This window comes from Echiichthys vipera (assembly GCF_963691815.1).
Source record: "Echiichthys vipera genome assembly, chromosome: 21".
In the NCBI taxonomy this organism is placed as follows: domain Eukaryota; kingdom Metazoa; phylum Chordata; class Actinopteri; order Perciformes; family Trachinidae; genus Echiichthys; species Echiichthys vipera.
In genome coordinates, this window is record NC_139846.1 from 11,777,984 (window position 1) to 11,805,568 (window position 27,585).

At 42.7% G+C, this 27,585-nt stretch overlaps 1 protein-coding gene and 1 pseudogene across 2 annotated transcripts in view; one reads left to right on the forward strand and one right to left on the reverse strand.

Annotated features, from left to right (window-relative positions):
• Nucleotides 1–7,037, reverse strand: part of LOC310963325 (sodium/hydrogen exchanger 9-like) — a 39,445-nt pseudogene extending 32,408 nt beyond the window's left edge. The window contains exon 1 of the transcript in view: nt 7,011–7,037. The product of the transcript in view is annotated as a sodium/hydrogen exchanger 9-like (transcript). The remainder of the gene's footprint in view (nt 1–7,010) is intronic.
• On the forward strand, nt 1,038–27,405 carry dipk2ab (divergent protein kinase domain 2Ab). Its single transcript, XM_083935747.1, has 4 exons — nt 1,038–1,491; nt 7,786–8,674; nt 21,285–21,588; nt 25,037–27,405. The coding sequence occupies exons 2-4, from the start codon at nt 8,021–8,023 to the stop codon at nt 25,381–25,383; spliced, it is 1,305 nt and encodes a 434-aa protein (XP_083791873.1). The 5' UTR covers nt 1,038–1,491; nt 7,786–8,020; the 3' UTR covers nt 25,384–27,405.
• The last annotated feature ends 180 nt before the right edge of the window (nt 27,406–27,585 follow it).

The window sequence follows — 27,585 nt, forward strand, 5'->3', positions numbered from 1 at the left end:
AAAATCTAACCATATACCTAGAAAGGCAAAATCATGGCCTGTTAACTGTATCGAGCGAGGAAGATTTCTTTTTTTTGGACTGATACCGCCCATGTTATATTATTTACTATGCTTTAAAAAATAAAAACGGTAATTCCCAAAGCACTTAAATGTGTCATACTTGGATGCCTGCCTCTGGTTCTCCAGCAGATGGCAGTAAATGCAAACTAATGCACGCAGAGCTCCACTGCGAGAGGCTCAGGCACGGATCTCCACTCTCAGTCATGGGCCTTAATTGGCAGTTAATTAATAAAATAGTCTCTCAATTTTTTACTAATTTTGTTCTTTCATTTACTTTGATTGTTATACAATAATACTAATAATACTACTAATAAATATTTAGTAAAAATGCCTATAAATACGCTAATCAGTGTTGCCCCCAGGTTGTGAAATGAAACACTGAACTCAACATGGTTGAATTAGGCCCATTGGTCCCATTAGACTCGCAGTAGATGGTCTATAGATAAACCAGTCTAACTTTCAACTAATTATGTTGTCTGGTAAAGAAAACCAGGGTCTGGGGTAAGCTCAAGATCCTGTTGAATATTTATGAACAGGTATTATCTTTGCATTTTTTTTAACACAAAAGCCTCTTATTCGAATTCAGTTATGGCCATATTATTATTCGTATTATTATTATTATTATTATTAATATTATTATTATTATTATTATTATTATTATTATTATTATTATTATTATTATCATAATCATCATCATTATTATTATTATTATTATTATTATTATTATTATTATTATTATTATTATTGAAGCTAAAGTGTATTTCCCGATAATGTTATTATCTTCCATTAAAGGTGTTTTTAGTCAACTGAGAAAAAAATAGAAAATTAGACAAACTTTAGGGGCGGCGTTCCGAGCGAGACAATTTTAGAATAATCGCTTAGCAACCACTGCCGTAAAGGGGCAGAAGGTGTCGTGAAGGGTAAAGAGGCTGGTGTTGAAAAGAGTGGAAACAGAACCCATTGTGGTGTTGGAGAGGAGTGAGCCACTTGCCCGAGAGAAGAAAGAAAAGAGGCAATTCTGTGACCACAAAGAGACTTCTGATAAGCGGACACATATGGACGTTAATGCACAACGCGGACGCTGTTGTCCATTGTGAAGAGGAGCGCGTCGTCCGGTCGGAAATATCCGGTATATGAAGAGTTAAGACTCGACATCTCAACTGTTTATTTCAGCAGCTAGCAGGCTAGCTGGCTAGATAACCTAGGAGCTAGAAAAAAAATGGGAAGCCCGTGTGAGTTTGCCTGAGAGAGGTCTCCGTCGAGCTTTGAAGAAGCTGTTCTCGGTTTAGATATTGTCGGCAGTGATTTAAACAGTCCGTCGCCCACCTCGTGAGTAGCCGCAACTTTAAAGAATGATATCAAGTGAGCGCTAAGCATTGAACTACTATCACTTACCAGGAGAGAGAGAGAGGCAAAAGTCCCAAGTTACAGGTTTGTTTCACAGTTTTTCTCCTTCTCTTTGCAGCCCGTATTCATACTGAACTAGGTCTTTTATAATGTGATGGGTACAATATGCATTGAAGCACATTTTTTTTCCTGCAGCCTTGACTTAATGGCTTTTGTCTCGTGTTTGTAATTTTGTGTTTTTAAGTCTTTTAAATTTTATTTCTGCTCGCTTATTTTACTGTTTGGGTCGTATTTTAACATATTTTTTTATCATGTTAAGTACGTTGGGGCTATCTGTAAATGTGCTTCATTAAAAAAACGTATTATTATTGTTATTATTAAATGCCTAATGATGCAAAAGCTCTACATTTCTTAGTTTTTCAGTAAGAGCATGTTTGACAGAGCGTCACTGTTGCTACCCCAGAAAGGATGACATGAGATAAAGAACTAGTTTTGTTTCCTTTTTCTTTTTTTAGAAACGCACTCTCTTATCTGATGCCCACATCCACTGAGCAGTGACATGCACGTTTATTATTACTACAATTGGAGCTGCTGGTGATGCTATTATGTTACAACACAACTATCTCTGGCATCTCAAAATGACCTTTCAGTGTGTTTACGTTACCTGTCATACAATTAGTCACCTTGTCTTTCATTAGAGAGCCTCACTTATGTCCATCACTAGTACCTAAACACAACTTAATGCCATCTTTAGAATAATTTAATGCACAAAACTGCAATACTGTCCCTTAAATCTCTAAGTGTATATTCCTTTGTCCGTTTCTATGCAGAGCATATTCAATTATAGCAGCAAGAGGGTATTTATTTGCTTCAGGCGCCACTAAAATTTTTGCTCTGCATCTCTTCAACAATCGCTGTTTTTGCAGTGCTTCCTATTTAGTACTGTAGGCTTTGACAGATCAAATGAATGCTTCTCAACAGGTCTCCACTTGGCCATTGTGATTTGGATTTATTTATTTTTGTCTTCCTTGTTTGTGCGAGCAAACAGCAGGCTGAGCCGTTTGTATCATCATACAGAAAGGCCCAGGTGTCCATAAATGCAGGCGTAATTTGGAAAAAAGAAAAACAGACTTCTGCGACGGATCGCTCAATGCAAACTTCTGCCCTTGATTCCTTCAAAGGAAAAATTGACTTACTGTTTGGTCTAAGGAAAAGTCTATAACAAGTCCTAAGGAATTCCTCTTTACAGTTTAATGAATAGAACAAGCTGCTTAAAATGAAATTTTCCACAACAGGAGACTAATTGTGGAGCCTTCTGCAAGGTTAGTCGACAAGGGAGCTATGAAAATAGACCGATACACTGAAGACTTTCTGCTGGTGGTTGATTTGAATGTTTCTCTGCGCTCAGCAGGGGAATGTCTTGTAATTGTAGCTTAAAAGCTCCCACATGAGTAATATATTTTTGGTTTTGACCTCCAAACTCACCAAATCAAACTGGGATAAAGCAACTTCTAAAACAGATGGGGCTACATTAGGAGTGACCTTTAAATGATATAATAAATGTCAGTTAATCAATTTAATTTTGACCCCGCTCCAAACATATTTCCAATTTGTTTAAACTAAAGCTTGTTTTGACAGCTCACTGTAATCAGTCCAAGTGTAGCTTCACTCAGATGAGACATTTGTTTTGCCGTGGCATTAGCATATTTAAATGTGGGACAACTTTTCAACCTTCTACAGAGTGACACTAGCTTGTTGAAAATATGCAGCTGTTTTAAATTAAACAAAGCAAATATGTTGAAGAATAGAGAGGAAGTCTCTCAAGTTCGAGTGTGTCCTTTCAAACCGCTGCGTCAGTTTGTCTTAAAGCAGACATACCATTGATATTCTCATTAAAAACCTCCACTGTTTGGTTTGTGCCAGAGATGAATGGACTAATGTTCATTTGGGAATGCTGCTAATTGGTGCTTATATTCTGAGGACTCAATTTTCCATTAGGCGTGCGAACGTTACAGTCATTTGTATCCATCCATCACTGTCTACGTGTTTGCTGTACTAAGGCAATCCGGCTTGGGCTGAATGTTTTTTTTTTTTTTTTTTTTACCAAACATTATTGACTCCCTTAGTCGATAACCTTGGCAACAGTAGTTCCTCTCTCCGGCTAGAGCCGTGCATTGCAATGAAAGGGAAGGTGGGGGGGGTTGGGGTAGGTGTGCACTGAGCTTTGAGTAAGGCTTGGTGGTAAGACCGGCGTCCTCCCTGGGTAGACGTGTGCGCGTATGTTTGCATGCGTCCATTCAGAGAGGGTGGACTGCTACTCTGTATTAGGGTGATCTCGTTTCATACATTTCCATCACAAGAGCAATAACTCAGTTTCTCTCACCTTGTTGTCCATTAGCCTTACGGATATTTTTCTCTCTATTTTCCCCATTCCTCTTCACTGTATTCTAGTCCTATTCAGCGCTTCCTATTTGCACTCTCTCTCTTCTGCATTTCCAGTGAAATTAATCAAGCATGTTCATGTGTGGCTTGACTTCATTATATCATAATGAAGTTTAGCCTCAGGTGCAGCAAAGGAAATGGGTTAGCCCGAGAGTAGCCTTGCCCTCGTACGCCACTATCAGAAACCAGCTTTACACAATGAGCTGTGGAAAAGGTTATTCAAGACGATCATTTTCTTTTCAACCCTTTCTACCTTATCTGGGTTGTTCTGTCAAAATCAAAGTTTTGATAAAAAGTTGAAATAGTAGGATATTAAGATGTCATCTTCCTCTGTCTCGACCTTTTGTCATTCTGTTTTAAGCCAACGTGGGGCCTATTGCTTTATCTTGTGCCTTTTCTGTCCCAGTAATGAGCCATTTTGCGGCTCTTAACATCTGTCAAACTTGGAACATTTTGAATGGGAGACTCATCTCCCATGCATGAGGAGTCAGGCATCCTTTGATTTGCCCTCTTTTCTTCGCCTCTCTTTCGAAGTGCTCACCGCCGTACTTTGTAGACAGAGAACGCTGAAAAACTTTCTTACCCCAGTTTTGGCAGTGGCTGTGTATGATGAGAGGTAATGCTGTGCATACTCTAAACAGGGCTTTCCTCTTGGTATTGTGTATCCCTCCTTTTCTAACAGAGTACAGGAGGAGCAGAGGTACCATGGGAGTGGAATGGAGGGGCGGCTAATTTAAAACATAAGTTTTATGTGAGCACAATGAGGTTTGTCCAAGAGAAATCACTGCTTTAAATTTCACTGCCCTTCTATTCCACTGGGTAACATCTGTGTTAGAATACACAGCATCTGGCTTTAATTTAAAGCTTTCATTGAACTTTACCCTTGTCAAAAAACCTCAGTAAGTAACCTTGAGCGCTATACAGTCCACCTTCCTCTATGCCTGTTTGTCTTTAACACCCAGCAATGTGGTGGCATATAGCAATAGACAGTCAGGGAGTCAAATAAATGGTTTTGCAGGTGTAAATAATAATTAAATAATTAAATTCAAAAATAATAATAAATAATAATGCACATAAGAGTTATATTGTTTTTCAAAAACACACACACAAAGATAACAAGCACTGAATTCAGTTAGATGCAATCGAAGATAAGAATATGCTGAGACACAAGTGGGGTCTAGTGAGGTAATTAACAGTGAAAAAAATAAATAAATATATATATATATATATATATATATATATATAAATATATAAATATATATATAAAGCTGTGCATGTAGCAGCAGCCTATAAAAGCTCTATAATCTAATAGCATTTCAATTTTTATACTCTCCAGCTTCATGCTTAACAAAAGTGCAGGATCAAGGATAAGCCGTCAGTGGGAGACTTAAGCATTTCACAATTTAAGCATTTTAACACCTTTTTAGTTGTCTCATTAACACAAACGAAATGCAGTGTGTTGCTTATGCTTTCACTTCAACAATTAGTCTGGTCATTGACATAATCCAGGTAACGCGCCAGAGGTAATTGGAGCCTAACAGTTTCTCTGGAGAGGAGAAAAAAAAGAAAAATTTGTCCTCACTGTGTAAGCTACCAGATTGTGCATCTCATTACTCTGCAGTGTCCACGGGTCTTGTTCGGGGACTTGTTCAAGCTTGCCCTGGATATTCTTCCCTTTTTTATGCTTTCTCTGAAGGTTGAAGGAGTGATCATCTTCTTGGCCTGGCTGAGGTTATGTTCTATCCTCTCTGAGCCTTTTGCTGATCCTGGTTAAATCTCATATCTGCCCCCAAGATCTTTCAGCCACATCTGTGCTGTGACTCCCTATGTTAGATGCTAAATAGCACTTGAATCGAGATCTTATAGCAACGGGAGATTCCGTTTTCCCCTCAAGCAATCAGCTTCCTCTAGCTCCCTGTAGTAGAAGGCCCAAGGCACACATCTTTTTGGCTCCTGTTGGAGTTGTTGTTTTTGGAGGGATTTTCATACAGACTTTGTTTCTCTATTTCCCATCTCCCAATCCATTTTCCTTTCCCAATTTAATATGAATATATCTTGTAGAATTTGAATACATTTTTCCCAGACACTATTAAATTATTGTGTTGCCTTTCTTTTTGTTCATTCTGAATGGGTGCGGGTGCTGAGAGGTTATTTGGTTATTGTTCATTTATCATACTGGAGGCATTTTGTTGAAGTCAGCTCGCTGTGGACCTACAGTTTCTTTATTTAGCTCGTCCAATGAAATGCTGTTTCAGACGAAATGTATGAAGAATTATCTTTTGTACATTTTCTTTTTGCATATCTCAGAATAATGTGTGCATGAAGTAGTATATTTAAAGCTTCCTCTAAATGATTCATTCAAAAAAGCCTAAAATTACCATTATCATTGTGCTGCTCATTAAAATGCTAAAATAAACGCGACCCACATCCTGGGAAATGATGACACGTACCATTTTAAGATTTACAGAGCTATTTGCTTTATTACAGAGTTCAAAAATGATTTAAGATCGCTTCTATTTAAAAGATATAAATTTGCCCTCATTATTCCTATCTTTTTATGGTACGAAGAAGAAAATCATATGCTCACCTTCTTTTCCTCAAAAATATATGTAGTACAGCCGGCTGTAGTTCCTCTATTTGGATATGGTCTATTTTTACACTAGTGATGTCTGCTTGATCTGCTCAAGGTATTTGCAGACAGAGGTATGAGGTAAGAACTAGTGTATTCAGCTTCTTATCTGACACTGCACAGCCGCACATCTCTCACAACCGCTGCTCTCTTGGTCGCCTCCAGCCCCCGTGTCTTTCCAGATCTCAGCTTCTTCGATCTGAAAGCAAGGAACCCATCAACACGCGCTCTAATCACACTAGTGTGCCTGCTCGTTAGCCATGCGTGCCCTCTCAAGTCAGCTGTCCTAATAGGCATGTCCTAATGAGCTCTAATTGAGGATGGATAATTTGCATGGCCTGAGTCATTGTCTTTCTTAAAGCGACTTATAAGACTTACAAGACTGATTGGCAAAAAGCTGATTGGAGGGGTGTAACATGGCTTCATCATGGACAGGCTCCGGGGGGGCTTGTGAGCCTTCTGAGAGTATTATGCACTTATTCACTTCTGTGAGCCCAGATTGTTGTCTCTTTCTTCAATGCTCGGTTCTCACCGCTCCCTTCTCTGCTGACATCGACATGCCGAATGTAGGTATTCACAGACTCTCCCTCTCACCCTCTCAATCATAAACGTTATTTTAGCGACACCAGCCGTTTTCAAAGAAACAACTTCAAAGCATGATTTAAAACGAAGCAGGGCAACTCTGATCAAAGGTTAAATTACACACAGCGTGACTCTCTTCACAATGCAAAGTGAGATTTCTCCATTTGAAGCGAGAAGGAGAGATTTCTGAGCTCAACGTAACTGTGGAAGTATGCCGCTGTCTTATTTTGCTGTGCATAGGAGGAAAAGTGATGGGTACTTCTGTGGCGGCAGAGGAAGGTCCTCTGAGGAATCATCCTCGCAGGGCAGCACATTTTATTTGCAATAGGAGAGGATGTTGTGCATTTCCTCTTAATTTGATCACTGACACTTTATTTTCCCCTGTCCCATACTTTTATTTATCATTCTTATGTTTGGGGGAGTGTACAAGAAATAATTTTCCAGAGAGAAAGCGCTCAAACAGGCCCTGGTTTATTGCATTGGCTGTGCGCCATCTCATTTCTGCTCAAAAAGTAATGAAATCTCTCCAATGACCCGAGCAATTACAATTTGCAAGACAATTTCATATGCTAGAGAAAGTACTTTTTTGTTTTGTAGGAGGTATCACATGTTAGGACTTTGGTGGTAGAGTTGCAGGCCCAGCAGAAAATGAATAGATGTTTTCTGTGTAATGATCTTTGATTTTCCCTGATGTAATGAGTTCCCCTTTCTTTGCTTGATTTCAGGCCTGCTGGCTCGAGGTTGCACACAAACACCAAGAGGGGAGAACATGACTCACTGGCCCCAGCCAGAGACTGGCATGGGGCAGCTGTGCCAACCTCTCCCCTGCCTGCCGCTTTAGAAGCTACCCGCGGTACATCATGACTGAGAGGCATTGAGGTTAGCTTCCCGACGATCGTCGCAATACCTCTCCTCCTCCTCCCTATCCCTCAAGAACCCCGCCCCTGCCCCATCCCCATCATGCTGCGCTTTCTGCCTCTCAAACTTGGCCGCCTGTACCGCTGTCTGAAGCTCTTACTAGTCGTGGGGTTGTTTGTTATCTTGTTGATGAACACCCACAACCTGTTCGCCTCCTTCCAGAAGAATGAGCTCACTGACAGACGCTTCATCAATCTCAACAAGTGTCCCGCCTGCTTTGGCACCAGCTGGTGCCGCAAGTTCATGAACGGCCAGGTTTCCTTTGAAACCTGGGGTCGCCTCCGGTTCCTCGATGTTTTCAATGTCAAGAATGTTTACTTTGCTCAGTATGGCGAGCCCAGGGAGGGCACCCGTCGCGTGGTGCTGAAACGACTCGGCTCCAATCAGGAGCTGGCTGAGATAGACCAGAAGATCTGCAAGAGGGCCACAGGCAGGCCACGCTGTGACCTCATCCAGGCAATGTACAAGACTGAATTTGCCCGGATCAACGGCGACGTTCGTCTGCTCACTCCAGAGGTGGTGGAGGGCTGGTCCGACCTGGTGCACTGCCCCTCTCAGAGGCTGCTGGACCGTGTGGTCCGCAGGTATGCTGAGACCAAAGACTCAGGCAGTTTCCTGCTAAAAAACCTCAAAGACACAGAGAGAATGCAGCTTCTCATGACCTTGGCATTCAACCCGGAACCGCTTGTGTTACAGGTACTTTCTGTTTCCTTCCTGCAATAATCTGTTTATTGTGTGTGTGTGTGTGTGATACCATTTGAGGCTTTTAAGTTGTTTTTTTTGTTGTGTGACGTTTGACTATAACTGACTGAAGAAAAATATTGCATCTTGATAAAGAGGCTGATCCGTGTTGCCAGGTGTTTTCAGAGTTGTTGATAAGGCATTGGATTAACTTTGCTACAAAGAGGGCGCGCAGTATAAATGAAGCCAGGGTGTTGGCCTACTAAGCCCCAAGTAAATTACAGGGTGGGAATCCTCCTTTTCCGTCCTCTTCCATAGATCTGACACAACCCATTTCACCCTCCCCTAAACTCTAGGCTACATCAAGACCATGTGTCCTTTATCTGGAGCACAAATATTCCTCTGCTTAGAATAGCGAAGGGTTTAAGAGCTGTGGCCTCCCAAAAGATGAGAGATTTTGGCTGGCGGCAATACTGCATATTTAACACTATATGTAGGGCAGTTGTGAATTATTCAAGAATGCATCTGTAAATGGCCCAAGTTGTTTTTAATTTTAATGTAATGTCTGTGTCCACTGGGTTCTCTTCATTTGTGGGAAACTGCACATAGAGCAACCTCTTATAGGGCTGCTACGTGGTATTAGTAACAATATTCTTGACCCTTCGCTAATTTTTTTTTAAGAGTTTTTGACCAGGAACCAAGATTTAGTTAAAAGTTACCACTTGACAGAACTGGCAAAAACACATTGTTGCCTTTAAGTGTTTTAGTTTTAATGAGACAGTGACCGATTGAGCAAGCAATTCTGATACACTTGGTCTAATAATGATATTGTGCTGCACCATTAGAAATCTTTAATTTGACAGGAGTAAATTGTATATGCTGCCAAAATCAAAAGAGCGCCTGTTAAACTAATTGTCTTGCTTTGACACCAGGTTAGGAGTAAAATTACGATCCATCTCTACTCTGTCATCCTGCACGTCAAAGCAACCGAACTGTACAGTATATCACATATGTCCTCGTCCTTTTCACTCACTGATTTACAAGCAGCCAATCAATTTCAATCTGGCGTCGGCCATGTCCGAACAACAATGGTCATGGCCCGCGCAGACATTCAATAAGTTATACTGACCTCCAACCCCCCACACACAGACACACACACCACCACACACGCATGCACGCACACGTACACACGCGCACGCACAGGGCTGGACACTTCCAGGCATTTCAGAGGACTATAGACAAGATCAGCCTTTTGGTCCAGTCAATCTATAAAATCTGATTAGCTGTTGTGCGGTCATTTGCCCTCCCCCCTTTCTTTCTTTCTCCTCTTTTCTTTCTCAATCTTCCTTCTGTCTGTGTCATTCTTTCCTACGTTTCCATCGTCTGCTTGTGTATGCGCCACAAACTCTGGCCGGATAATTCCATCAGTGTTTTTAATGCCTTTATGCCCCAGTTCAGAGATTGATGAATCCCCCCCCCCCCCCTCCCCATCCCCCATCCTTATCTCGAACAAAGCTACGGACATCGCACACCAACACATAATGCATACACATTGTCCACAGCTCTCTTCACTCCCTGCTCCGCTTATCCTTTGCATGTTTACAGGGACTCATGAATTGTTGATCTCGTGCTGAACTTGTGACCTGCGGGTATAAGAAAGAACTGTAGTGTCTGTGTATGCACCAGGTCAGGGGTACCAGATTGTGTTACCCAGCCACACAATCCATGCCCACAAAGAAATGTGCCAGATATTTCAGAGATTCACTGAGTGCCTTGGCTGTTCGTCAGCATCACTGAACTGAAAATTTGCTGCGAGACTGAGAGACCCCTATACACAAGGCTGGGCAGCAGTAGACCATAAAGAATTAATGGCGTCTATAGCGACTTGAATAGGATATGTGCTGTACTACAACACCTTGGTCTTGCCAGAGGTAAGTGTTATTGTGTGGGCACTGGTTTTAACAAAAGGTAGAGGAATATGTGCTGAGTTTTATGGCCAGTTATTTAATGACACTTGATCCCTCTTTCAACTATTTATCATGCTGCCTTCTTGTCAGGCCTAGAGCAATGTTTAATTTTGTTTGCTTGTAACACCTATTCAGTAAGTTGGAGAGGCATGTATCACTTCGTATGTAATTTGAAGTCTGCTATATTTAGTGTAAATTATTTCTTTCTGTCGTTGGTTGCCAGTGTTGTGGTTTTGGGTTTCTTTCTCCATCTCTTTCCTTTGGCTTTATGCAGTGGATTATGTCAATAACATTTCTGCTGTCTGCTCAGTGAACTGCGCTCTCCCTTACAATGGCTTCTGTTTCCAGCCTTTTGAAGCCACAGGCAGTAAATCGGCCCTGTTTCACTATGAGAAACCAGACCTTCTTTGTCAGTGGGAAACAATCTGCTGTGTTGTTTCGGGTTTGTCCAACAATGGTTTTTCTGTGTGCTCTGCGATACACAAGCATGCACTCATACATACACACACACACACACACACACACACACACACACACACACACACACACACACACACACACACACACACACACACTACTGTGTCACATGGAAGACAATTTGGCTTAGGGGGATAAATATTTTGGAAGACAAAATGACGACAGCCAAACAAGAAAATCCTTTTGCAACGAGAGGCACCTTATGACACTTCATCTGTTTTCTCTCTTATTCAGATAAATCTCCTGTTTTTTTAAGCATTTAAAAAAATATAATTTAAATAATCCCCTCTCACACACTCTAAGAAGACATCCTTACATTTTTATTTTGATTATTTTACTTCCTGATTTGAATTATTTGCTTTTATCAGTATTTGTGACAGTCATGTTCTCACATGAAATAATATGATATACGGATTAGGGATCGACCGATATGTTTTTGTTTGTTTTTTTAGGGCTGATACTGACTGCTGATTTTCGAGTCCACATTTGGAGCTGATACTACTTTTGCTCCCTCAATTTACATCATAAAAATTACACAATGATGATAACAAATGTTTTAAGTCTCAATTTTAAAAAAGGAACATTTATTGAACTTAAAAAAGGTGAGGTAGAACAAGTAAACAATATTTAACAAATATTAACAGGTGAGGTAGAACAAGTAAAGGGCTAAGGCTAAAGTCCTCAATGCAGTTGCCTGGGTTCGACCCCCCTCACTAGCGTCGCAGTACATGGCGGCGATCAGGTAGACATGGAACCGCATAGAGCTGCGGTCATTACACCGACTGTTGGCAATAGCAAGCTGGCGATGTATAACATTAACGGCACGAAAAGAAGAACAGTGACCCAATTGGCTGTCCATGTTTGATTGAAGCATGTTTTGTTTTCTTTAGTGATCTCGGCTGTGGTTGCAAAGATGTTAGCCGACCGGTGGGAACAATATGGTGTTTCAGTGCGGTCAGTGGCTCCAGCCAAAAAAGACTGCTCTTCTCTTCCTTTTTGGCAACTCTCCTCAAACAGAGGATGAATACAGGTATATTCAGATAGATGGTATGACAAAATAAACATGAAAACATGTTTTAGTAGAAACCCAAAATAGAAGCATGAACCCGAAAATAATGTTAATGTGGCCCCTTTTAAGGTTTCATGGACAAATTGGACCAGAAAGGTACTTATGTCAAGCGGTTGTCTCTTTGCCAACCAGAGAAAGTACATGATGCTATTTAATTCTACCTCTCATTCGACAGTAACTTGGTTTGCATGTAAAGTGTGTAATAAATTCTTCTAATTTTCCCTGGTTAGAAGCTTATTTGCCATCCTTGGCTCCTCTCCTTCAGCCAGATGACTCACTGAGTCATCAGGTGATGGCTGAGTTTGATGGAGTACATCTGGGCCGAACCTTAAATTAGTTCGATTTAGCCTTGCCCTCCCTTCCAAATCATTAAGCTTGGTGAGTTAGCCAGGAGCATGTGACTGCGCTCGCACCCTTTTTGGTCCTCAGCCCTGTCTTGCTCAGTGAAGCTGAGAATAGGATTTGACAAGCATGCAGGGTTAACTCTGTCTCATCTCCTCCGGGCTCAAATCTTTGCTCTCCCGGACACCCTTCTCTTCTTTTCTATTACCCTTTCTCCCTACCTTTTCACAGATCTCCCTGCCCATTCAGCACACCACCCTGAGCTGACACATAGACATACTCATCAGAAGGCACGAACCCCTCACGCAACCCCATCTTGTTTTTCCCAGAACACAGACGTATTGACACAGATGCTAAATTGGAGGAGAGACGGAAGAGAGAGATTAGATGGATGACCTTATCTCCTATTCCTCCTAAGATTTCTTACAGCAGCATTTTAACGCAAATGTGAAAGTAAACATACACAGCTCTTTGAGCAAACAGACTAGCAGCTTGTTTGGATTTTCTAAAATGGGGGGATGCCTCTTTGGTATGCTGTTGATTTAATGAGGCTCTGCATAATATATTACAGTGCTCATCCACTGAGAAGATAGGCCAAAGTAAATAGTGTAAATTAGGGTTCTTTGGTACAAAGTGAGGCAAAGGCGATTGTTATCTACTGAACCTGGATTTATTTTTTAATACAGTAACTGAATACCATGAAAAAATTGTAGTGATTTGGTTTTAAATTAAACGGAGGCAAACTCTATTATCACTAATAAATCATTTTTACATAGCACCTTATCTATAACACTAAAGTAATTATTTTTTAAAGTATGGTGCATAAAATATAAATTTACTACCAGGAACAAAATCTAATGCATTACAGTTTTTTGTTTTTGTTTTTTTATAAAGGCCCTGCAATAAACCTTTTTTGAAGATACATTGTTTTTTTTACTCTGTCATTTTCAGACTTTGTCAGAGGCTATACACATAGTTTTAATGGATTGCAATTTGGTCAAATATTAGAAAAACAATTCCAAATGAGACTTTTGCAGGCACGGATAGATGGATAGGTCACAAAATGTCCACAATAATGTATAAAATATATGTTGCCCACATACTCAAATTTGAAAAAGGATGAATTTGAGCCTTTGTATTGCCTCTGAAGGAGATGTCTGCAATCTTTTGGTCTGGCTTTTTAGGTCATGCCTCTTTACAAAAAGGATCAAAGCCTGTTTTTTCTTTAAGTTTTATTTCTTTTCATTTAATCACAGACACTGCATGCTATCCCGGCTTAAGTGAGAGCCTTCTGTCTCTAAGGCCAGCTCAGTGGCTGAGGTCCACCGGTAAATAGTATTTAAGTTGCTAGTCTGTGATTAGAACCTTTTGTTTTTGGGTATGGGGGATTGTGACGCTCTTAGCACATAAGAGAGGAGGTTGTGTATGCCGCTTAACCCTGCTTCAAGTGCTCCCAAACCCCCTTTCATTATTCTTATAGGCCTTTGTGTACAGACTGAATCCTGTTAGGATAAGACAGGGAGTTATCTGGGCCCAACTCCCCTCTTTTGGCTGCCCTCGCTGGATGGAGGCCCTGGTGGAAAGGGGAGAAGAGAAGGAGATGAGCGGAGGGTTTGTGCAAACTGTGTGTAGTACAAACCAGAGCCTTGTGGTGTTTTCCCCCATTTGAAAGAGCTAGACTGCTTGAGTTACCATAATCCTTTCTCTCTTTCTCCTGCTCCACACACACACACACACACACACACACACACACACACACACACACACACACACACACACACACACACACACACACACACACACACACACACACACACACACACACACACACACACACACACACACACACACGACAGCTGTGTTTGGTTAGGTAAATGCCTGTGGCTGAACCCCCCCCTCCACACCACTCCATTCATCCCACCCACCAGCTCCTTTTTTAGATTTTTTCCCCCCACCCCCATACTCCTACTGTTACAGCCAGCACTCCAACCTACCTCATGCCCCGCTCCTCAAGACACAGTTCTGTAACACTGGAGAGTCTAACCCCATTCACAATTCTCCATGGGCCCCTTAAGATGGCCAATATGGATCAGGAACAAGTGGTTCTTTACTGTGCTGTTTCCCCTGGAGAGCCCTGAGCTTAATGTTGGAGCAAGAATATGCTTTTTAGCACATCAGCTCATCTGCAGTAATAGAATTGTCCACTGCATTAAAGCATCAGGCACTTCGTTTCTGTCAGAAAATATGAGAGGTCAGGGGTATAGAAGTGTAGTAGTAGATATAGATTAGCATCTTCAAGTCTTGAGCATTTTAACTCTTGTACTTGGTAAAATAACTTATTTAAGCTTGTAGCGTGGGTGTTTTGGAACTGGTCATAGGCTGGTGCCTCTATTATGCTAGTTGCCGTTTTTTCTAACATTTGAGATACTTAATTGCTCCTTGTAGGGTAAATAATCTCTGTTTGCCCCGTTCTCCAGCGAGGTTAGAGGGCACGGTCAATGACAGCAGTCTCCCTGCTCACTACGCCCCTCTGCTACCCCCAAGATAATTGGCGCCTGCACTGAAATACACAACCCTTGATGTAGGCCTCAATCCCACAGCCCTCAGGTCTGAAGCCAAGCTTCACTTGGGTTCCTCCCCAGCTGTGTGGGCGGCAATACCACCTAGACTGAGTCAACACCACTGCTATGACTTAATACATTCCTCGTCTTCCAGTGGGGGGGAATCGTGAGGTGCTCAGGTTCATGTTCTGCAAAGGGTTTCTGCTATCAGCTTGCAATGGAGTGTGTACTAGCAACCCTCAGTTGCACTGTCCTGTGCTCTCATTCCTCTTCCTGCTCTCATTCTCTCTCTGTAGAGCAGAGGCATGCCAAACTTGAAGAGCTAGCCAACCCATTTCTATCACTGCAAGGCAGAGCTCACTGAATCATGTACACGCTCTAGCTGCACAAGCAGACTGTACATGGTCTTCCTTGGTCTATCTACTGTACCTAGCCTTGTTGGTTTTGATTTCTCATCTGAGCTCAGTATTCACCCACGCATCCAGCAGTCCTTCTTCATTCAACAATTTTCCTGTTTCCCAAGAATGCTGCCAGCTCCACAGACTGTTACTTTGCACTCTTTGAACCGCATGTCTGGTAAAGAAAGAGGCAGGGCCTAATGCTAAATTCAGATACATACTGTCTCTATCTCTCCCTGCTCTTTTTTCTCCTCCGGACAGACATGCGTACTCTCCTCAGCTTGGTGCTCTGACAATGCAATTCCTGGCTTCCATGGAACAAACATCACTGCCCTAAATTGAAGGTTTTGGAGGTGGAATGAAGAGAGGGGGGTGAAGTTAGCAGGACAAGTAACAGCAGCAGGAGACAAGAGCAGAAGGGAAGAGAAGGGTAGCAACATATGTGCCAGGATGAGGAGTTAGTGGCGGGCCCCCCATGGGGCCCTGAGCTCTCGCTGCGAACTAACCAACTGGATTTTAAACTTAAATGGCCAGCAAAATGCCAGACGGGGCTCGGCACACATCCTCCAGGCACACAAGTTCAACAGGAGAGCTGCAACAAAAAAGCAACATTTGAAGTCCAGCTTGGCAGCTCTAGCCATGCAGAGCAGATGTGACTCCTGAACGCTAAGCCCTTTTGATAAACAGGCTGAATAATGATAATATTGCAACATCAGGGTTGAAAAGTTTTTTGTTTTTTTCTGCTTTGTGTCTCACTGAAATGCTTCTGTCGGCCACGCTTCCTCAGCTTCACCGTTTGACGAGTCCTGTCTCAACTTGTTTGCTATGAAGCGGTGGGATTTTGGTGAGGACAGAACATGTTGAGAATTTACACCACACCCTGCTCAGGGCTTTAACAAGCTGCACCCGCGAAACACCTCTGTGGCAAACTACTAATTTCCTTTTTGCTGTAAGTAGTTGGTGGTTCCAGGAGGAAAGCAAACGGTACCTTTCTAAATCTGGCATTTATAAACAGCATTCTGTGTTCACGGTGTGTGTGTTTGTCTGTGTATGCAGATGTGTGTGTTTGATGGACCAGTGTTCTTTGCAGACCAGCCAAGGCAATATCTTGGGAGCCGCTCATGTTTACTCAGCCCCTGAATAGAGGTTGTTATCAGCCCTGGTCACGTTGCATGTTCTCATTCACATGCACTTGGATACAGTTTCACATACACACATGCACAAGTGCACAAAGCGCGTCTTTCGAAGTCACACACACACACACACGCACACACACACACACTCCCCTGAGTGGCCCAGTAGAAGGGCATGTCTTTGTCAGCAGATGTCAGGACGCAGGTGTGTGTTCCTGTGCCTCTCGCTCCATTCGTTTCATCCCCTTCTCCAGAGGCTGCCCATTTGTCTGTGGCCCGGTTTCATTTCAGACCACCCCAACCACCCCACCCCCCCAAGAGGATGCCAGTGTAGCTGTTGTATTACCCCCCCCACCCCCCCCCCCCCCCCCCCACCCCAGTCAATGCTACTCTAGAGCACTATCACAACATTTAAGATTACATTAGTCAAACTTTGGTCTAGAAGTCACTGTGAGCTCGTCTGTAATGAGACAATTCAGTTTGGGTCTAATTCCACCCGTGCTTACATTGTCTCCAGAGCCAGGATCATTATTTTAATAACACTGCAAGAAATTCTGGTAAAAAAAAAAAAAAAAGGGTAAAGAAAGTAAGAAGAGCATTCTTCAGGTTCTATAAGTCAAAGGTTTTACTAAGGGGGAGATAAAAGGTTTTTATCCAATGACAGGAACAAGACGTGATAAGACCTTTTTAAAGCAGTAAAAGTCGCTGAGATGTAACATTGGCAGTTTTGTAGCCTCAGCATTTTTCTATAGCATAACACCATTGAGAATACGACTGGTAAAATTCACTACCTGTGCAGTCGCCACACATACAAGCGCACACGCATACAGTAACCCTCAAAGCATGCTCAGAGAGTGCAGTGGGTGTAGTATTAGGCCGGGCTTTCCAATTTATTTCCTCCACCCCTCCTCAACGCCTCATTGCGGACGTTAATGACTTCTGCAGAGTAACCGTTTAAAGAGCGCTAAGGGAGAATGATTGGTAGGACACGTGGAGTATTTATCAGGCTCTGCAATGGGCAAATTTGACTCCAAAGTTCAGGTGCCCACTTCCGTGTACCTGCTTACGATGTTCAGTCGTCTCACCTTTGGACTTATTGCATATGAAACTTAAATATAGGAAGCTCATAAAAATAGGTGTAAGTTGTCAAGACCCCGGTAATTGATGTAGCACAATGAGCCTGTCCAGAGCAGTGAATGAACGACATCTATGTTGTCGGACAGACATGAAGGCGTTCTCATAACCGTTGTCTGAAAGTAGCCTCAGGGCATTCATCCTTCTCCCTTCCTCCCATCAGCCTCCCCCATCTGCCGTCGCTCTACTTTTGCTCCCATTCAGGCTGCAACCTGACAACAAAGAGAGAGATATGTTTAGCAGGCAGGTCTTTGCTGGTTTATTCCTTCTGTCCACTGGAGCGGAGAAGTGAAAGACACTCTTGTTTGTTTCCCCTGTTGGCCGTCTCTCCACCATATTCTCTCTGTTCTCCTCTTTAGCTAAGTCTCCCTACCACCCTTTCCCCCACATTCATCCATCCGCCCTGCAGGGGCGAGAGAAGGATGATGGTGTTTTACAAAGAAGGTTTAGCCGTAAAATTGGGCAGCCTGAGTTTTGTCGACAAGACCAAGAGCCGCTTAGATTTGCAGCGACATAAAGCGTTCTGAGGTTTGAGTCTGGGTCAAAGGGAAGCGGGCCTAATAGGGATGTACCACCAACTGATCCAGCTTCAACCTAATCTTTCTATATACCAACATCAGAAATTAGAAAGTCATTTAAGATATTTAGCCTGTTAAGTCTCTTATCCTAAAATCTCTTATGTAGTAATGCCAATTGGCAAGCAACATCTCAGTAGTCTAGGATTGTCTCCTTTCCAGCCAGTACTCAGTATTTGAGAGTGCAGTCAGATCATCATTATATTTTTGTTTCTTAGCATCTGCTGGAATTTTTCCCTTTTTGAGGCATATGTACTGCCTTAGATTTTCCTTCCTGTCATGTTTGCTTTATCAGGAATGTAGAGGACGGCTAATAAGCTAAGAGTTTCGGGGGAAGTTAAGGTGAGTCATTGCCAAGTCTAAAGATGACAGGCACAGACAGACAGGCTGCTGGAAGGAAGCCAGTAATGCTCCTTGGACAGACTTTTGTCTGTCCTACAATTGATTGGGTCACCAAAGGGAAATGGGTTCGACCAAGACTGCAGAGTATGCAACTTATCATTGTCATACCCATTGGTGGTAGTTCTTTTAGTTGAGAACAGGAGATACACCTATGGTATAGATTTACAACACAGACTGTAAAAGCCTGCCTCTGTTTTATTTTTGCATCAAGATGTTGATTTTTGTGCCCAAAAGAAACTGTGACACTTTCTTGAAGCAGTTGTTCTTCTGTATAGATCTTATGGTCTGCTGGGTTAAAGTTGTGTGCGAAGCATCCATGTTTCCCCCCAAAACTACACTTAATTAATTTTTATTAAATTGCTTCAAAGTCACTACTTATATTATGCAAGTCTGAACTGTTCAGATGTAAATTGCAATTTGACTGGTTGGCGGAGGCATGCAACCGCAAGGCGGTAATTCTAGTTCATCCATATTATTACAAGGTTGTTTGTCCAGTCAGACAAAGCATCCTTAACTTTCATTTCAGCTTTTTGCACCTTGTACATGCACCTTGAGTTAAAGGGCCCGTCCACACGAAGACACGTTTTCCTGTAACCGTGCAACTTAAGTATCAGTTTGGCCAACCATCAGTCCCTAAATTGGTTGCTAGTAGCTTTTTTTTGATAAATAAAGTTGTCAAAAAGTAGCGAGACGGTGCCCGCCTGTGAGAAAGTCTCTTGGATTATGATGCTACTTAGCTGCAGCTCTCCCTCTCTTCTGCTTCCTTGATGGTGTATTTCTGTGGCAGTTACAGCGTCACATCCAGGACTGGCATGTGTACTACAGCGTTTTTAGCCGGTTTCACTGGTTTCGTGTGGATGCAGATATTTCTTGTGCCGAGTCCGTGTGGACAGAACACTTTTTAAGAACGATGGAGAAAAAAAAGGTTGTTTTCGATCGTGTAGACGTACCCTAAGAGTAGCATAGTTTGACGAGTGTCTGAGACGAAATGTCTCAGCAGTAGTCAATGAATGCACAACCTTCAAATTGCCGCATCGCCTTTTTGTTCACCAAGCCATGGTTTCTTTGTCACATTTACACCCTCGGTGCCACCGTCTGTATGTGGCAGGGGTCCAGCTGTTGTCTTTGAGATATAGCAGCTTTGTGACTGGCGGGGGTAAAATGTATGTTTTTAAATAATTTGTATTTCATTAAAAATGAAAGGGAGTTAGGGCAGCCATGAATATTTAAGACACCCCCCCCACACCGTATATAAATTGAAAGCTGGTGAAGTATTGAATTACCACAAGTGTAAAGTGAGACACAGTCGAGTTAACACCTAACCTGCAGTGGCCTTATGTGTTCCTCGCTTTATCTCCAAAGCAGTTGGGTTTCAGAAAGGGAGGGCTACCTGTGAAACATGCGCGCTCCTGATTCTCTGTCTGTGTCTGCGGCGGCTGCCTGTCTGCCAGAAACGGCAGCCTCGGAGAGAGATTTGTTACATAGGAATTGTGGGCTATCGTTAAGCTAGCATATGGCTGGGGTGTTTATTGTAAAAGATAGAGGCCTATGGCAGGGTGGTTTATTGTAAAAGATTGGAGCTTATCACTTGTAGCGAAGCAGGCTGCAAAAAAATGGTGATTTCATTTGTCAACCTGTGTAGCAATGAAGTGGACCAGGAGGAAAGAAAGTGATGTATATGGAGAGACACGAGAACTAAAGAGAGATGGAGGCGGTAAATGTACAGAATCAAGTCCCACAGCTGCCTGGCATGTTTGCCAAATGCAGCTGCTTCACACCCAACTAATTTAAGGTGTGCGTGTGCAGGTGCGTGCATGCGTGTGTGTGTGTGTAAACGTCACTACCTGGCTCTGAATGATTGCAGATAACGATGTATGTGTGCCAGTTTTTTGTTTGACCTCAAAAAAGTGTAAATCTGAGAGGGATTAAGGTTTTCTGCAGCAGCACTGATACTACTTCCTGTTGGCGGTATTACCTTGTTATTATTAATCAGTTTTAACCTTGTAATACACAGCGATTTTCTTGTCAGCGTGCCGAAACTACATTTACTTGGTTAGCCAGCATCATGCTGCAGTTTAAATCGCCCCACTGCTACATCACAACACATAAGGCTTTCCTGCTAACTGCTGCTACCACAAATCACCTCCTATCAGTTATGTGGAAGCACTGAGCAGCGCACATCAGCTCATAGCTGTGGGGCTTTAACACAAACTGGCTCTTTTCTTTTATTAAATTTAATCCGTTATACCCAGTGCTGGCACCGTTTCACGTGATCCTTTGGCAGATTTTCAACTATTGTACTTAGAATTGTGTATCAAAAATTACCCAAGGCTACACACAGCAACTTTGTGCTTGATGTCTTGGTTTTTTTTCTTTTGTCTCTCTTTATTTAGATCTGGTTTCCGTGCAAGTTTAACAAATATCCTTTGACAGTATGAAGGTTTTTGCAATTTATGTGTTAGCCTTTGCTTTTTCAAAGCCAATGGGGTATTTCAGTTTTCTTTCAGCCAACTCTACATTACACAACCTGACTTCTGTTATCTCTCTCATCTGTTTCTCCTTCCCAGAGCTTTCCGTCAGACGAAGGGTGGCCATTCGCCAAGTACCTGGGAGCATGTGGGCGCATGGTAGCTGTCAACTATGTGGGCGAGGAGCTGTGGAGCTTCTACAACGCGCCGTGGGAGAAGAGGGTAGACTTGGCCCGCCAGCTTATGGACATTGCCGAGCAGCTTACCAACAACGACTTTGAGTTCGCCCTCTACCTGCTCGATGTCAGCTTCGATAACTTTGCGGTCGGCCCCCGCGACGGAAAGGTCATTGTTGTCGACGCTGAGAATGTTCTCGTGGCAGACAAAAGGCTGATCAAGCAGAGTGAGTGGCAGCCCCCATTATTGCCATTATTGTGCTCTGACATATACACACACACACACTCACACACTTGTTACACCTTTTAAACATAACCACTTATGGAGCTACATAACCAAATGCTAATGTAATATTAATGTGCAGCATTTACTAGAACATGTTTAAAGTGCTTTAATGTTCAAAAAACACATTTTTCTCAGTTTCTGAATACAGGCTGTGGATTAAGCGTTTTGGTACTTTCACAGAATTTATATAACGGCCCTGTTTGCTATAGAATTGAAAAAGACTTGGTGATTTTCACTCTATTTCACTTCATTTTCACAATATAAGACGGTAACCCTCAAATTATGGACCTGCATTGGTGGTTTTACACTTGTGAAAAATCGGTGCTTCTGTGTGGGGGGTAAATAACCATTAATAATATTCATAACAATAGTAATTTTTACTCATGCAGTGGTTGTTGTCGTCCCCCCCCCCAACGGTTTGTTATAGACTTCTACCAACTGTAGCTTATGAGGCAGTGACAAGGGTTCGAGGAAAGGTCTCAAGGGACAGATGGCTGTGGACATTTGCACATGCTTGAAGCCTCCTCTCTTCTAAGAATACACTCCTCCAGCATCCCCTTGTTCCTCCGACACACTCGTCCCCATCAAAGCAAAGATAGCTTGGATAACAAGCCATCTCCACTGCCCTAGTTTTTTTTTTTTTTTTTTTTTGCCTCTCAGAATAAACCTCATGACAAGGACAGAGAGAGCTATACATCACACACTCAGTGTGGCAGTTTGCTACCCCTCAGTCCCCCTTCCTGGGGCTACTTCAAAGAGAGGGACGGCCACCCAGTCAGGGTCCTAGATTTATCCCTTCCTGCAGAAATCCTATTAAAGTGATAAACTGTCGCGTCGCTAGGTGTTGAGGGTCCCACCCTCTTTGTGTGCCTGTGTGTGTGTGTGTGTGTGTGTGTACTTTACTTACTTTTTTTTTTTTTTTTAGATGGAGGTCTCTGTCCTGAGATAAAGTGACAATTTACCAAATTACAAGATCTGACACCAGAAACCTATAAGTAATATGTCATGATGGTACTCCAACATGCTCTATAGTTTTTCCCACAATTCTTAAATTGGTTCCTTGTTCCATGTTGGTGTGTGCGTGCCATACTCAAAAGTGTATATATTCACCTTATTGCCAAGAGTGGCAATTTTCCGTCTGTCCCAGCATCCCTTTGCAAGTCTCGAAAGCACAATCCAGGTTGAGACTCCCTTTGTCTGGGCGACACATTTAAAGCTTGACAAGTCAAGCTGCTCACTCTGGCCATTCAGAGATTAAGCCTCAAGAATGTTTATGTGCTTCTTGTGTGTTTGTGGGGCTGATCTGTTTGCATGTGTGCCAAGTGCATGAAGCATGCAGAAGAAGGATGACAGTGGTAATGAGCATTACGAGGTCACAGCCATGTGTCGGGACAGCAGCAGGAAATAGGCGCGGTAACCTCCAAAGGTTAGGCACGCAGAGAATCCAATCCCTACAATTAGAGCCTGTGATCGAAAGTGAGTTAAAGCATGTGGTACGAATCTCATCAGTCTGAAACGAGGCCAATTGATTTTGCAAATCAAACGCGCGGAAAAGCCTACGCGCAGTTCCACCCTCTCGTTAGGCGCATCCTTATTGATGCAGCGGTTTTGAGAGAGATAAAGCGCACGTCTGGTTTAAGTTGTGCTGTGCGCTGTGTTTGCACAGTCCAGTGGTGCGAAAAGAGCCATTCCCCGTCATTGAGTTTATAGTGTTAGAGGATGGTTTCACCCCCAGTGGTTTTGGGAAACGCATGCTGTATAATGTAACACACACTTCACTCACTCGCATTCTCTTCTCCTGCCGACACGGCCACTCTCTGGCTTACACAAACACACACACAAATGCAGCAGCACTTGAAACACTCATACACACACTGTCTCACATTCAGTAATGCACTCTAACAGGCATGCATTGTTAAAATTGGCTCGTACTCTTGAATGCCACTGGTAAGGCCACGCTAACAAACATCTCTGGCCCGATGTCCCTTTTCAGTGTAGAGAAGGTGGAGGAGTGAGGTGAATGTATACAAGTCTGACCTGAGCTCCTTAACATGGAAGGTGCACGAGAGGAGAGAGGCTGGGCGGCCTGCCTTGTCCACTGCTTTCCCACTCATTTGAATTGGAAATTATTTAATTTGCTTTGGAAATGTTCTAGCTTTGTTATGCTCAGGCCCGCTGTAAGAGTGAAACAGGGGATTTGGGCGAATGCAAATAGACCTCAGACTTCTTAGTCTTAAGTCGAGTCTTAAAGTACTTTTTTTTCTTCTTTTTTTGCTGTGCTCATCTGTCCTTGAGTATAAACCTTCTCTTCCCTACTTGTTCTTTTTAGCCGTTCTGACTGGTTTGTGCGCGTGTGTGTGTATCTGTGTGTGAGGGACACTCTCCCGATGCCATCTGTCAATCAGTGCTGAGGTGTGATGCATGGCCAGCTCTCAAACATTAATTGCTTTCACCTCACTGCTTGTGCGCACACGTCTTTATATGCGCATGTGAGTGCGCGCTCGTGCCGTGCATACACAGGCAAGAGCCATCACCATCACCCACACTGATTGAAGTTGATGCGCCCCTCCTCTTCAGGGGGGCCACAGGGTCCCCTTGCTAACAGGGCAGCGCTGGATGTTTGATTGAGTTGTTCTGATGAGCCAGAGGAGAAGTGCATTACAACGCTGATACACTGATTATGTGTTTGCATCCTCTGGGACCGCCCCTCCTCCCCCACTTACCCCAGCAATGTTATTGATCTGCTTTTTCATGCACAAACCAATAGCTCTCTCATCATTACAGGTTATTTTCTTGGCTCCCTCCTTTCCCAAGCACAATCCTCTACAGAAAAAAAAAGCTATGTGAAATGAGCTGGAGAGAGACTTTTATTTGCTCAATAAATCTGGAAAGTGGTTTATTTCTGTCAAATGAAACTGTAGATGAGTTGTAAGGCTGTATGCTTGGAGAACGAATTTCCTTTTAGTGCCTGCGGGATGTCAAATATGGAACCTCGGCCCCGTCACATTCTGGTCAGGTTGATTTCCTGGCTAATTTGCACAAACCGTTGGAAAAACAGTTTTTCTCCACGCTCATATGCACTAAAACAGTTGGTTGTAATCACTTCAAATCAGTTGTGCTTAAAATTTCCCACGTATAGGAACAAAAAAATCTGAGAAGCCATATAATATGTAAACTGCATGCTGGTTGGAACGCCAAAGCTATATGCATAAATTATATAAATCCAGGCAATACATATTCACCTTATAAAGGCTGTAAGAAACAAGTTTTATGACCAAATAAATGCTTTTTTATATTTGAAATGAATGTTGTGCATCTATGACTCTATTAATATTATTGACTGTTTTTTATGATCAGTGTGTTCATTAACTGTCTCTCGCTCCCTGCAGACAAACCAGAGAGCTACGACGTGTGGTACGAGAGCCGCTTTGAGGAATGCGACAGGGAGGCCTGCCTGTCTTTCTCTAAGGACTCCCTTTGTTCCAGGGTCACAGTGGACCACAACTACTACGCCGTGTGCCAGAACCTGCTGTCACGGTACGCTACGTGGCGGGGTACCACTGGGGGCCTCCTCCATGACCCCCCCTCCCACATAGCCAAAGATGGACAACTCGAGACCTTGTTGGATGAGTGCACCAAACCCAAAAAGCGCTACGGCCGCTTCCAGGCAGCCAAGGAACTGCGTGAATACCTCACACAGCTAGCTGCCGCCTCCTCCTCCGCTACGGCCAGGTAATGAATGGAGTCGGCGTTAGTCCGACGCACTGAGAGACTGGATCCTGTACTCTTTATCTCCGAACTCTTGAAATCCTGGTTCTTGTAAGTGATGTCATTTGCTCATTTGTGCACTGGAGCAGGAAGGTGTTGGAGGTCTTGCATCAGGAAGTGTAAGAATCAAAACTTCAAAGCAGATTTATTGTTGTTATTTGTTCTAGCTTTTACCTGACTTTGCTCCTTTGTGAAAGAGGTGTGGCACTAAAAGATTCTGGTTAGAACCAGGATAGAGAGGGGAAACCTCTCCCAGGACGTGCCGACACCGTGGGGGGGTTGTGGGTGAGAAAGGGCTTTGGTTAAAGCATCCTTCACTTGACCCAGGCTACCGCAAACCAGAGCATCCAAGCAACAAGAGCAGCAACATTACTCAGCCCTGAGCACATCCATCCTCCTGTTCACTCAATCCATCAGAACTGTTGTGTTTTATAACATTGAATCTTAACACCTGTTTCATTTTGCCCCCAGGACAAATTGTTTTGTTTTTTTAAATTTTATTCAGGGCTGAACTTAAGTACATTGGTGCGTTTACCTTTTTGCTGTGCCATGGCTTTTTTTTTTCTCTGTAGCATGGCTGCAGGGAAGGCAGAGGTAGCATGAATCTCCCACTGTCAGGCAGCGGGGAAGGCTAAGCTACAGCGGGTAGATAGGAGAAGCAGGGGGTTGTAGGGTTTTCACACAGGAGAAAAAGAAAACCCTTGACGGCTATATAAGTCCTGCTACTCCAATCAATCACTTGATTTCCGGGTACCAGGATTGTGGCAATCATTTCTGTGTGTTTTTTTTTTCCCTACCCTTTTCAATAGGAAATAAAGAGAGTGAGACTGCTGCACATAGGAAAAGGAAGGGAATAATTGGACAGTGGCGGTCCCTTGATGCAGATGTGCCTATACCAAAGAGGCTATATGTAATATTAAGAACCCTGAGCAGTACAGAGTGACAGCACCTTTCCCTCCAGTTGTTCCCCAAAAGAGCTGTCCAGTGCAACCATAATGTGAACGCAATCCTATACGAGCTGGCAGACTTGCATTGTGATTTTTTTTTTCTTTTCTTTTCTTAATAAGAAGCTTATCCAGAGGTATGAGAGAGTCAAAGATTGGGCGTACATAATCTTACATACCCCCCCTGCTTTGTAGACCTACCATATGATTGATAAAAGATCAGATAGTCCTGGGCATGCGTTTTGCGACGGAAAAAAAACACATTCTCAACTAAATGAAAGGGGGAGATGAAGTGATTCTTAAGAGGACTAGAACAGTGGCCTCCAGTGCCAAATTCACTTTAAATGTCTGTAATTGATAAATGAATCCTATTGTCAAACTTCTTCCACTAGTGTTAAGTGCAGTAAGCTCTAACACGGAATGAAGATATCCCAAATGACTTCCTTGCTCCAGAAAAGGGCTTCCGACCTACACTTTTAAAATTTTTCAGCCCAGAAATCTCCGTTGAATATTTAAACACTCAGCACCACTTAGAGGCTGGTTGGATTTTACACTCAGTGGACCAAGGAATTAACGTTTAATTACAAATATAGATTCATTTGGCAATGGATTATAAGAGGTCGCATAGCCTAAAAATATACATATACATTTGGTTTGTTTTGTATTTCATCTGTCTTGATGTTATGAATCCGACGCTAAACGCCCAGTGGAGTGTCGTTTAGCACGGTCAACAGACAGCCCAGTAATGAAGTAAATATGAGCCGCTCCATCTACGGGGAAACTGGAAAGCACAGCAGTTGGGTTTTTTTTTACCTACTGCAAGACCTAAGGAGCTAACCCCTGTCATTTAGGAAAAGCAATAAAGAGAAGTTTGGCTAATAGATTTCTGGTTTTGAACCCCCTCTCCTTTTGTTGTGTGAGATATATTTCTGTTTCCCCTGTACGGAGGACATTGAACCTGGAGGGATTTGTACGAGCGTAACTGTCTACTTTTGTACTGTATTTTTCTTTTGAGTATTATATCAGCATTGTCTGATTTTTTCCTGTGCCTTTCATTCAAAAGTTGTATTTACAACTTTTAGTGGGTTTAAATATTAAAATAAATGAAGATATATATATATATATATATAGATATATACACTTACTCTCTGTGTGGACTCTTCTTGATTCTGTCTCAAATCTTCTTTTTATTATTTCCCATGTAAGTTGCAGGCGATTTGGCTCTA